The sequence below is a fragment of the Anguilla rostrata genome, chromosome 1 (assembly GCF_018555375.3).
Source record: "Anguilla rostrata isolate EN2019 chromosome 1, ASM1855537v3, whole genome shotgun sequence".
Taxonomy (NCBI): Eukaryota; Metazoa; Chordata; class Actinopteri; order Anguilliformes; family Anguillidae; genus Anguilla; species Anguilla rostrata.
In genome coordinates, this window is record NC_057933.1 from 81261529 (window position 1) to 81273531 (window position 12003).

At 39.3% G+C, this 12003-nt stretch overlaps 1 protein-coding gene across 11 annotated transcripts in view; it reads right to left on the reverse strand.

Moving 5' to 3' along the window:
* Nucleotides 1–12003, reverse strand: part of lsr (lipolysis stimulated lipoprotein receptor) — a 45006-nt gene that overhangs the window by 25035 nt on the left and 7968 nt on the right. For 3 of the 11 annotated variants that reach the window (XM_064304753.1, XM_064304777.1, XM_064304744.1), the window contains exon 1: nt 5941–6010. The exons of 1 other annotated variant lie outside the window; for it this stretch is intronic. In XM_064304753.1, coding sequence (XP_064160823.1) covers nt 5941–5995 — 55 coding nt within the window. In that variant the 5' untranslated portion in view covers nt 5996–6010. Of the gene's footprint in view, nt 1–4607; nt 4674–5940; nt 6011–10361; nt 10471–10624; nt 10680–10733; nt 11072–12003 lie in introns of those variants that run through there. 7 more of the 11 variants (XM_064304771.1, XM_064304763.1, XM_064304825.1 and 4 more) reach the window with 5 other exon arrangements.

Genomic DNA, 12003 nt, shown 5'->3' on the forward strand with positions numbered 1-12003 from the left:
ATATCAATACTTTTAATGGCAGGCCTGGATTTTGGCAGTCTGAGTTATAGACGGTGTATGTCTTGTATGTGCGAGTAACTTGGCATTTTTGTACTTTGAAAACGTGTTTTTTATGAGATGGTTAATATGCCACGACTATGAACCAATCAGAATGCTTGATTTGAGCTACCCGTTTTATTATTATGCATATAAAAGATGACTGTCGTTAATGAAATCAGTAGGCGTACATGTGTATTTTAGCGCATTATTGAGCCGGCCTCTCAAAAAAAAAAAAGAAAAAAAAAACCTTCAAATGCAAAATACACTCTTCCATTTGCCATAATAAAGGTAGGCTTACCAAGTGTCCATGCAATTTAAAACAATTTTACGAACAGAGGAAAATATTCCAAAACGGCTCTTTTTTCTAGACTAAATGGAATAGAATTTACATAGGCTAAAGTATGAAATAAATATTTTACATTTTAAATTGATTTGACTGACTGATTGGTTTATCGTCAGTAAATGAGTATGCACACACACACACACACACACACACACACGGGCCACTTTATTAGGTTTAGACCATTTATTAGGGGTCCTACGAAGTAGAAACCCTATTATTTTCGTTGGTATTATTATTTTTATTATTATTAGTATTAGGGTATTATTAGGGGTCCTACGAAGTAGGAGCCCTATTGTTTTCGTTGGTATTATTATCATTATTATTATTATAATTATTATAATAATAATAATAATAATAATTATTATTATTATTATTATTAGGGGTAACTAAAATTATATATATATATATATATTTATAAACAGTACACAATCAGAAATTTTCCAATAACGGGACAGCCCGTCTGTAATAAGTCATGGATCCTTTTTGAGTCAACAGGATTCCTTTGGAGTATTTTTATTTATTTATTTTAATTTCAGCTCTCCTCTTCCTGTCGTACTCACACAAAACAGAAAATGAGGACGACTGTACCTATTGGCTGTTGACAGTGTAGTAGGATTAGTGTCGTGTTGTGTCGTTGACCACCACACCACACTTTTCAGCCGAGACTAAAGATTAATGACAATGTGAAACATGTTAATATCGTCTGAACGGTCGAGGCAAGGAAAGAACCGATAGGCTCCGACTGAGTTTGGGGCCGTCTCACACTAATTGTGTCTCATGGCGGGACCAACTGAGGTAAGACTAGTGTGATTTTTCTGTGACTTAAGACTGTGAAATCACGAAAAATGCCATCTAGTGTAAGGCCAGTCTTAGTTCCCAACACTCAATGAGGGATTTAGGCAAAATGCCCATTGGCCTATCATAAAACATGAGGTAATTGTAGCCTATATTATGACAACACTGAAAATGATTTCTGTAGTTTTCACGAAAGTATTACTGTGTAGTGAACAAATCCTTACTGTAGAACCTGTATACGGTATGTGGCTGTAGATCCGCAAAGCATGCTGGTCAAAATTTTCTGGTGAGTGTTCCTGTAAAAATATTTTTGCTGTAAATCTCAATACAGTAATGGGCCTATTTGACTGTCAAAGCTTTCCAGCCACAAAAGACTATGCTAACATTGCTGCCTTTAAAATGTGGGTTATTTTAAAAGATTTATGTTGTTCTCTAAAGTTTTTGCCATTGCGCAAATTGATTATAGCCAACTTTCAGACCCAGTTTTGCAATTTAAACCTACATTAAAGTCTTGCAATAATAATAAAGAAATTGATTGAATTGCAGTTGTTGGAGGAAAAAAAAGATAATTTCACACAAAGACCAACATATCCTAATCAAAAAAAGGCACATATTTGACACAGGAATACCCCAAAACGTCCATTTCCACACCACTGGATAGATCTCTCATTGTCAAAATCAGGCAAGTTGCCTCTTCAGCCATTTTTGATTTCTATAGTCATCAGCAAGGTCTAATTTCCGCACAAAAACGTGTATTATGTGTAGATACAGTGATATTTTTTATTTTGAGAAGACTCGTGTTGGGGTTTTTTTTTTTTTTTTTTTTTTTTTTTTTTACTCGCAGTGCTCGTTGCCCTGCTGAATTACTTTGCTGTTGGTGTAGACACGGATTTTACACAGACTGTAAATCACTCTCCAGACCTAGTGAAAAATTCACAATTCTACAATTCTTCCGTCAGCACAAGGTTAGTATCTGAATAAATCTAAACACTACATTTCGCATAGTGCCGATAAGGACATTTTTAGAGCGATTGTAGTGCGAACTGCATTCGCGACCTTGCCCTGTAATAGCTATGGTTTTGGGAAACAGTTGTGACAAGGGCCTCTTACCAGAACCGCCATAAGCCTACGGTCATGGTAAAAGTGATCTGGCGAAACATCTTCCGTTTGCGAGCTCTTTCCCAACAGCTTCTGAACTAAAGACGGACTTTGAAATTATCGTAGGCTAACGAGTGCCTCTGACCACTCGTAGACGGTTAATATAAGTGCGTCTTTAGGGGAAACCCGTTGATGCTGACTAAGACTTAATTATCAATGGATGTAGAAAACACCAAATTATGTACATGATGTCGATAATGTCAACAAAATATGTATATTGAGTAAAAAATAGAAATGTTAACATGGAGAAATGTAGGATCTTAAAACGTTTATTGTTTCATGTCTCCTTATCAGACCGTCTGTTAAAATAAGTCATAGCACTGGGGGTGAGTAGGGCCGGTAAGGCATGGGTATGTATAGGGAAGCGCGATAAAATAAATAAACACTAAATATTTTCTTTACTTTCGGATCACGGCTGAGATGTTGACATTCTTGTTTAGAAAACGTATAAAACGAAATTGCCTATTGCTCGTGTCTGCCTTGGGATTCTAAAATGAACAAATTAAACCTCATTGAACATTACAGCAAGTGACCTGGAGATGAATGAGAAAGGAGGAAGGTCGAACGTTCTGCCTGCAATGTAATCACGATGGGAGTTCCACACAAACATAAACAAAATTGGCATCTGGGCTCACTTTAAAGGGTCCTTTAACGAAGAAAGACACAAAATCGGAGTAGACAGAGCAATTAAATCGTTTCAAAAGTGCACTGATAGTTCAGTGATGTTACTTAGGCTATTTACTTTAGAAATAAGAAATGTTTACGAGCATAAAGCCGGCACTTAATGCTTCACCAAAATGAGTAGTGTCATTATAAAAAATCTAACCACATTGAAGGCATTATACTCATCTCACCACAAGAAAAACTCACTATGAAATGTTTCAGATGTTAATTTGTTATTAGTTATTGATACATTCGTATGTTTAGGTGTCCGAAAAACGTTACAGCTGCCAGCGTCCTGAGGGACTTAAGAGTTCTACAGTCATTTCAGAACTGAAACGGCACAAAATAAACAAACAAAAAAACGCGCTCGCTATCTTATTCAAAATAACGCCACAAGGGATTTTGTTTTGCTGAAATTAAATGTTATTTAAATTGTAGTCAATCTCTGTCTTGACATCATCCTGATTGTTCAATTCCGATTCGTCCAAGTTATGCCGGGGAAGAGGCCCTGTAAATGTTTTCTGGCATGCCTAGACAGTTAAACCTCGATTTAAGAACGATAATTTTGTATGTATATCTTTGTCAGAGTCTTATCTACCGTGTGGTATAATAAGCATTTGAGTTTTACGAATGGGTGTTTTTTTTTTTTTTTTTGTAATTACGGTGAAAATGAGACATGCGCAACCCTCCATAATCCGAATCCCCAGCAGATAGAATAGTTTTCCATAGCCAGCTATAACCTGCCGCATGTGTAGCCTACATGTTTTCTGGTCGCTAGGTCCCCGGGAAAACTCGTTTGAACAAGATTCTTACATAATTTTTTTTCTCCAAGATCGTGTATACAGTATGGTATAGCCTAAATGATTTTGTTATAGCCTACGAATAGGTTTTGTTTTGTTTTTGTTTTGTTTTTTTTTATTTTAGGGTGAAAAGGGGGACGAGCCTGGTTGATTGCAGTCCTCAACTGCATTGGAATTTTGAAGCCACAGCCAGGCCGCTACGTTTGAAACAGACATTTTGGCACGTAATGCGTTGAGAGCAGCCTAGTCTGCACTTTTCATTAAATGACGCATCCCAAAACAATTCATACCAGTAGCCTAAATGCGTACAGTAGCCTATATTAGCTTTGCTAGTTTTACTGTACGAATACCATTAATTATTAGCTCATGTTGTTGAAGGAAAAAAGATAATCTGTCGCACAGGTGATGATGTGTTTCCTTCCAACGACAGTGACAGCATGCAAATGGAAGTGGCTAATGTTTTAAATCGTATTATAGCAAACAACCGTTATATTCTGGCAAGTTAGTGATTTATATGTTGTTATTTGGTTATACTGCAGCATTTATGACATTAGGCATCAAAACCCTCCGACTGCCAGACAATCGCTCGTTACCTCCAGAGCTATGTCGCCCCTATTTAATTAGATTTAAATTCCAGCCAGCCTGCTGATCAAGTTGCCAACCCAGGGCTATATTAAAATCAGAAAAGAAATTAATATGATGTAGCAAATATCCCATCACTTAACGTTTTGTTTTCGCCAGTGTCTTCATTAGAAAAATGATTTTTGTATGTTTACAGTATGAAAAGCTGCAACGAGCTGAAAACTCACCTCCTAAGGGTATACCGTACGATGAAATACCGGCTTTCACAGAGCCTAACAGGAGCACTGCAAGCAAACAGAAGCAGTGTTATTCTCATGCAAGTGATCGTCAAACTTTATAATACAAGCGCTTACATAAATGAACAAAAACATACAAACAGATCGCATATATCAAACAGATCATCAAACAGATCGCATAGCCTAGGCTATTGTAACCCAAGTCTCAAATAGAGCAATAAATAGTTTAAAATAGTGAACTTAATTCATGGTAATAATCTTTCTTAAAACACGTTAAAATCTTGCTGCGTTAAACCGCCAGTGTTGTACTGTATTGATGTTTGAGTTGAACGGTGAATTTCGATTGTGTTTCTCCTGCAAAGGTTAAATTTAAAAGGTCAATTAATCTAACAAAAGGGAATATTAAAGGGTACTTACCTGTTCACCTGAAACCAAGAAAAGGGCAAATTCGAAAGGGAAAATAGCTAAAATACATAGGTTTAACCTGCCAAATTAAGGCTGTTAGCCTAGGAAAAAAACAGACCGGTCTCAAATTAATGGAACAATATTTAGTTGTCAAAACTAACTTGAAATCTAAACCGAATCCGTGGGCATGGAATCCTAATTCGAGGGCACAGATTTCTAAACCGAGAGTACAGATTTACACATGGGTCTTTTTTTCTCAGATGACCCCAGGGGGGCTCCGTAATAATGTTATTATATTAGGTTTTTAAGTTAATAAAAATATTAATTAAAAAAACGAAGCATGAACGACAAATGAATAGGCTACGAAACGACTTCGGCCGTGTTCACACTAAAAGGAATATGCATCAGGGACACTTGTAGCATTGTTTAAGATTAAATGTTTAACCCCTGTATGGGGGGTCCTCCACAGGAACGAAAAACATCTTAAATTTATTATTAAAATCCCAAATCGTGTGGGGGAAATAGAAAAACCAAACACATCTGTAGCCTACCAGTTTATAACCCCCCTCCCCCCATAGCTGCTGGAGACCAAGTTTCAATATATTTGTTTCATTGTCTTCGGTAAGTAATATCTGGGAAGGGAAACGAGTAAGACGCAGACAGATCAGGGTAAAACCTGAGCTATATTGGAGCTAACCTGAGCTAACGTAGTCCGTTTATGGCAAAACATCTCTCAACCTAGATTGCCACACCTTTTGGCCAGTAGTATTTCCCCCGTCCGTTTCTGCTTCAAGAGGAAGAACACCGTTTTAACCATACAGCTTAGTATGCCACGTGGTGATTGCATGTCTATGATTCTAACGCATGTCCATTTTCAGTGAACTCGAAATATAACGCAGGGAGTATAGGCAACACTCACCAGTATAGACAAGGAACGGCCCTGTTATGGTGTGCAGTTTAGCGTTGGTGTGCATGTTTTCTGAATGATCTGTTCTGACAATGACTCCGTGAGCTGGGCTTCGTGTCCTGAGAATATCTAACTGGGCGTTGAGTGGGGTCGAAGGCTGTAGCCTACTGTGCAAATAATGTAGGCGGGGAAACTGAACAATATGAGCCGGCCTCTCGGGAAAAAAAAAAAAAAACCTTCAAATGCAAAATACACTCTTCCATTTGCCATGATAAAGGCAGGCTTACCGCTTGTCTATGCAATTTAAAACAATTTACGAACAGGAAAATATTCCAAAGTTTGGAAAGTTGTTTTGTTAAATGAATAGCCGAAATTAAATAAGATGTATTCCAAAGCAATGCTACCCAATATTTACTCAGTTCTTTCAAGTCACTTGGCCCTGTGTTTTGTAATCTTACCATATTACAATGTCATGCAAACGTTGTGTCAGATCAAAGTGTCAAATATTTCGTATTGCCTCATGGAACACATTGAAATTCATGTAGAAAACTGCTGGTCAGTCACTACAGGAAGCATATTTCTCCAGAAAACATATGTTTATACTTGCTTCTGAACTGAATTTGACTAAATGTACAAGTGATTGTATATTTGCAACGTACAATAAATACATGTAAAATACATATTGTACATACATACATAGAGAACTTATTTATCCGCATGGGGACATTTGCCTCGCAGCATGTTACATTCACATTTACGAACAGACATTTATACCAAGAAACATACAATCATTCACGCAACAGAAAGGCTGACCACCAAAATACATACATACCAATACAAATTGGACATATAGATGCCTATTCAATCAATCATGACTGTGAGAAAGCCATCCACACATATGTTTGGCCTGTCCATGTACTGCACGCTTATATACACACAGGGCCAAGTGACTTGAAAGAATTGAGGAAATATTGGGTAGCATTGCTTTGGAATACATGTTATTAAATTTCGGTGAGGCAAGATAGCCTATATTGTTTGTAGTACCGTAACTTGGCGTCATTTTGATATCAATACTTTTGAGTAACTTGGCATTTTTGTACGTTGAAAACGTGTTTTTTTATGAGATATCATTTCTTTTTGCAAAGCGTTTTATTACGAGAGTGAGAAATGCGAAGTGACCCTGTAAGAAACGGTTGTGGATTATGGCTATCATTGTGTGAATTTGTACAGTCTGATGAGCGTGTACGTTTAGCAGTTTCGGTTTGCTATATATGTAAAACAGTGGCTGTGACAAATAGTGCGGTGGCGTAATTGTAAACGCATCAGAAAAGGTGAAATATGGCCAGTGTAGCTATGTAGGCTACTCACGGATTTGAAGGGCATCCAACGAGCCTTGATTGACAAAAGAATCAGCAAGCCCGTAGAATTAGAGCTGCCTAGGTCGCAACTTGTGTACCCTTCTGTCCTGCTCCGTTGTCTGTTATTTCGTGAAGATGCACTTTTAGTGTTTGTAAGGTTTATAAGGCATTTTGATAGGCTTATCTGCAGGTAGGAATCCTCTTTGCTGTTTTGTTAAGGTAGAACCGGAAAAGTTGATAGTGGAGAATAGGAGCAGACGCATATGTCCCAGCAGGCTTTGCATATGAGAAAATAACAAGTGTGAGTTAAATTAGGCGAAATGATGAAATTGCGTAGTTGAAACAATATGTTTTTTAGCAGAATGGGCATGTAGGTGAAGGTTGACATGATCACAGACTATAGTGCGAAGTAAATGAAGTGACCATGAGCGAGCTTAGTTTCCTTATCAAACGGTATATAACAGTCTGTATTTAACGTTAGTTGTTTAAGTGGAGGGTTAAATAACAAGTGCAATCTATTGCACGAATGTGTTTTTCTCATGTTCAGTGCTAGTAGTTATACTTATGAGTGAATCATGATTTTAAATGTAATGTTTTAAAGCGGAGTTGCAGAACGTACATACGTAGTAATTGTTTGTAGCCTATGTGGCTAGATAGACAACAGGGCGAGGTAACATGAATGTAGAAACGTGGCGTTTGCTGATATGAAGGTTTTGTACGGTAGCCAAGTGAAGAAATATAGTTAGTAGAAATGGCACAGCGGTGAACTGGTGTAACTTTTTAATAAAAGGAATACATTTGCGTCATGAAATGCATATGGGTGGCCGTGAGTGAGTTTTGGTAAAGCAAATATGAGCGTAAGGAAATGTTAGTGTAAAAGAGGAAATGATCTGCCTGAGGGCGAGTCGGGATTCAAGCCTTAAACCGGAGGTTTACCAGTCTGTGACTTCGTTAGTGCAGCACCATGCCATAGCTATGCAATGCGTGACATATCATTAGCAAACCTGCCGGTGGTTTTAAAGAAGAACACAGGCCAGTAAGCACAGAAGAGCTCCCGTTGAATCCATATGGCTTAGCAATATTGTAGCCGGTTAATAACTGAACGGTGAACGGCGGGTAGATATGGTGCAAAAGCAATAATTGATAAGTAGTAGACAATAATTAGTGAGGGTCGAAGCAGGTTAAAGAAACACGTTCCTAGCTGGGCTTGAACCTACGACTCCGTGTTCTCAAGACTGTAACCTTGCCCACTAGGCCACAGGCGGACTAGCTGTTTAAACTGGAAATGTTTCAGAGTAGAAAGGTATGGGTATTTTGCGTGTGTATGCGCGTTTTTGATTGGGTCGTGAAGATTTGGCTGATGTCAGTGAAATGTCCAATGGGGAGACATGTTGTTAGTGGGATAGGCGGCAGGAAAAATAAGAATGAGAAGAAGAAGAAAGAGAAGAAGGAGAAAACGCAAAATCCCCTTAGTTTGGAGCTTTATTGTGTGGACATGTGAAGTTGTTTATGAATTCTGTTTGTTGAAATGGGGTCAGAATGTACAGAATTTAATGTTTTTAAGGGCTGAGTGTCTGTGGCTGTTGTGGTTATTTCTGTGGGGAACCCTGAAAAGTGCCAAACTCTCGGTGCTGTATAGGTATGGGGCATGCCCCCGCCAAGGCGTAACTTGGCGGGATGGCATACCTGCCATCCCAATGTGTGAGTAACTTGGCATTTTTGTACGTTGAAAACGTGTTTTCTTATGAGTATGTATAGCGAGCCGGTCATTATTGCGCTTCGCGTTGTGGTCATGCATCACCCCGTCGGGGATTATTTCGTAAATGACCGGCTCGCTGTACATTATCCCTTACTTAACATCCAGTTAACTGTGCACTGAATACTCAGGAGTTGACAACTATTTACTGGGGAAGGGTGATTCCTAATTTCGTTCGTGTATGTTGTCAAGGAGGTTTAGCCTCATAAGACCTGTGCGCGCTACACAAAACGTGCAGTCAGTTTCATTTTCATCGCCGTTCATTGTAACGTTAGCAGGGTTTTTTTTTCCTTCAACTCCCAAAATTAATCCTCCCCGATCCTATCTTTATCGGCCCCGTGACGACGGGAGGTCCTTAAACTCGAGCTCTGGGGGAGCCCTTGGCCATTACAAGGGACTCTGCTGTTAGTTATCTTAAATTAACAGATTAGCCTACTACCAGTGATGACTTGGCCTACTTTCCTCTTCTTTGAGAAGAAAAAAACTTTAAAAAAAACTCCTTAGGTCCATGTTGTCTAGGGGGGCGAACATATCAAACCAAGAAATCGTCAGCCAAAAAAATAACCAGTCTACTCTAGAGTAACAATCAAATGAAAACTAGCCTCCCTCCTGATCTTTTCACTATTTTGCTAACGTTAATCTGAAAATCTGAACGTGAGCTAGCGTTAGCGCTTCTTAACAGTTAGCTAACCGAACAGCGAGGCTGCTGTCAGTCAGTAGACACTTTGTAACAAAAACAAGGCTATAAGCAAAAGGCGAACAACATACGAACATTTAGTTGAATGCCAAGCTTTGATTGTCGGTAAATTAACAATTTCCTGAACATTACGGGCATCAATGACTAGCTAACGTTATCGCGCGCTCGTGTGTAGGCTGTGTGCGCGCGTACTGTGAGAGAATCTGCCTGGGTGCAAGGTAGCAGTGAACGTAGTGAAAGGATGTTCAGTGAAAGCTCAAAGGACTATTAGTCTACACCATGTGCAAGTAGCTACACAGACACTCGAGCAAACTCAACGTTACATATCGAGGTTCAAGCAGTTTATCGGAGGGTTCCGCAATAAAATCATATAGGGCTGAAGCGCTACCAGGCTAACACGAAACAGACAAGGTCAGAGACTTGATGTTCGGAAACTGACAAATGCACGATAGTATACTGCACAATAAGGAACGAGAAAGCAATAGACGCGAAGTTCGGAAATCGAAAGGCCGTCTGGGCCAAACCAGTCTAACGTGGCCGAACGCTGTAAGCAAAACACTGTGCAGGAGAATTAGCTGACAGCTAGACAATTATCATGAAGCACCGATAACAAGAGACTAACCAAAACTTTACATAAATGTTTAGGCGTCCATGTTACTCCCAGTTATCAAACTGAACAGCGCTATCAAAAAAGAAGCCATATAAATCAAACGATTTATATGGCCCTCCTTTCCCCAACTCAATCGGCCCAACTGGACGAAACAGGTGATACAAATGCAGTGATTAAACCAATCAGTGGCGCTACCATTTAACTCCATTGTGGGCTTCCCCGATCCTATCTAACGGAATAGGAAAAAAATCCTAACCACAGGTGCCCTCAATTACCTGTAACGAGACAAAAACGTGTGTCCAAACGGCCAGCAACCCCACCTGAGGCGGAGGGACGTAACACTTTATAGGCTACGTTTCAAATGATACAGGGAGTAACACTTACCAGTATAGACAAGGAACGGCCCTGTCATAGTTTGCCGTGTCCTGTTTGCCGTGTTCGTGTCCTGAGAATATCTAACGGGGTGTCCTTATCTAATTTGTCACTCCGTGCGTCCTGGACAGGCTGCGCGACGCTGCGCTGCCGCATGAACGAATATGTTAAAGGGGCGGGAGCCTACTACGCACAGTGTAGGCGGGGAGACGCTGACCGGTCCTTGGTTTCGGTTACACATCAAAACTGCGCAATATGCCGTTGATAAACTTTCTCTTTTCCCACCTAAACTGTCAACAAAAATATATTCCTGAACACATATGAGGCGAGAAATAGGCAATAGGTTACTATGGCATAGTATTCACGCCACACAAACTTCCTCGCAAAATCTCGCGGTGCACGATTTAAAATGGGGTGTTTTTCGGCATATTGCTTGCTTGTCTGATCATGATAATACATTCTTTGAGTAGCCGACGTTTAATTTTCCTTGCAGTTGGTGAATTCATGTAACAATACTTGAACGTGTTTAATATATATGCCCAATACACCGTAATTGATATCATGCAAATTCTTGCAGAATCTGTGAACAATTTATTACCATCTGTGAAGTTTCTTATTTACCTTGGACATGCGCTGTTGTCGTTGACGTGGGTAAGTAAAACTATGCAGCGATAAATATTGCGAAACATATCAGAGGATGCATCAAAATTACAACAGTACACACTTACACTGGACACATCTAACAGCTTATCTATGACTATTTTCTGTTGACAGGCGTCACTATGTGTGCATGCACGGACCCAGAGAATCAGATGAATTTATTAAATACTTTTACAAACAAATTTGCTTGACTGCAATGCTACCCGAGAAATTCAGATTACATTTGCAGCAGAAGATATTTGCCAAAATTACGCGGATCTTCTTTATGATAGCTGGTAATTAAAAATGTCTGCTTTCACTGACAAGAGGTTACTTCATGTGCGGCGTTTTTCTACGGAAGATGTGGTCTAGCCGCTAAAAGTAAACTATTTCCTTTTTGCAGGTTATCATCAATAGTGTCATGCTTTCTTGTTATTAAATCTCGATTCACTTATTTGTATTGACATGTACCATTTGAATGCTGCGTGCAATAGGCTGAAATATAGGAACGGCCGGCCACCTGCGCACTGAAGAAGTTGGAGTAGCCTAGGTTAGGCGTGTCATTCGTGTTCATATTTGCTGTTTGACATTTGGTGTACTTGATTTTCAGGGAGACTGGATGTGTAATGTCGCTGTGGCCGTG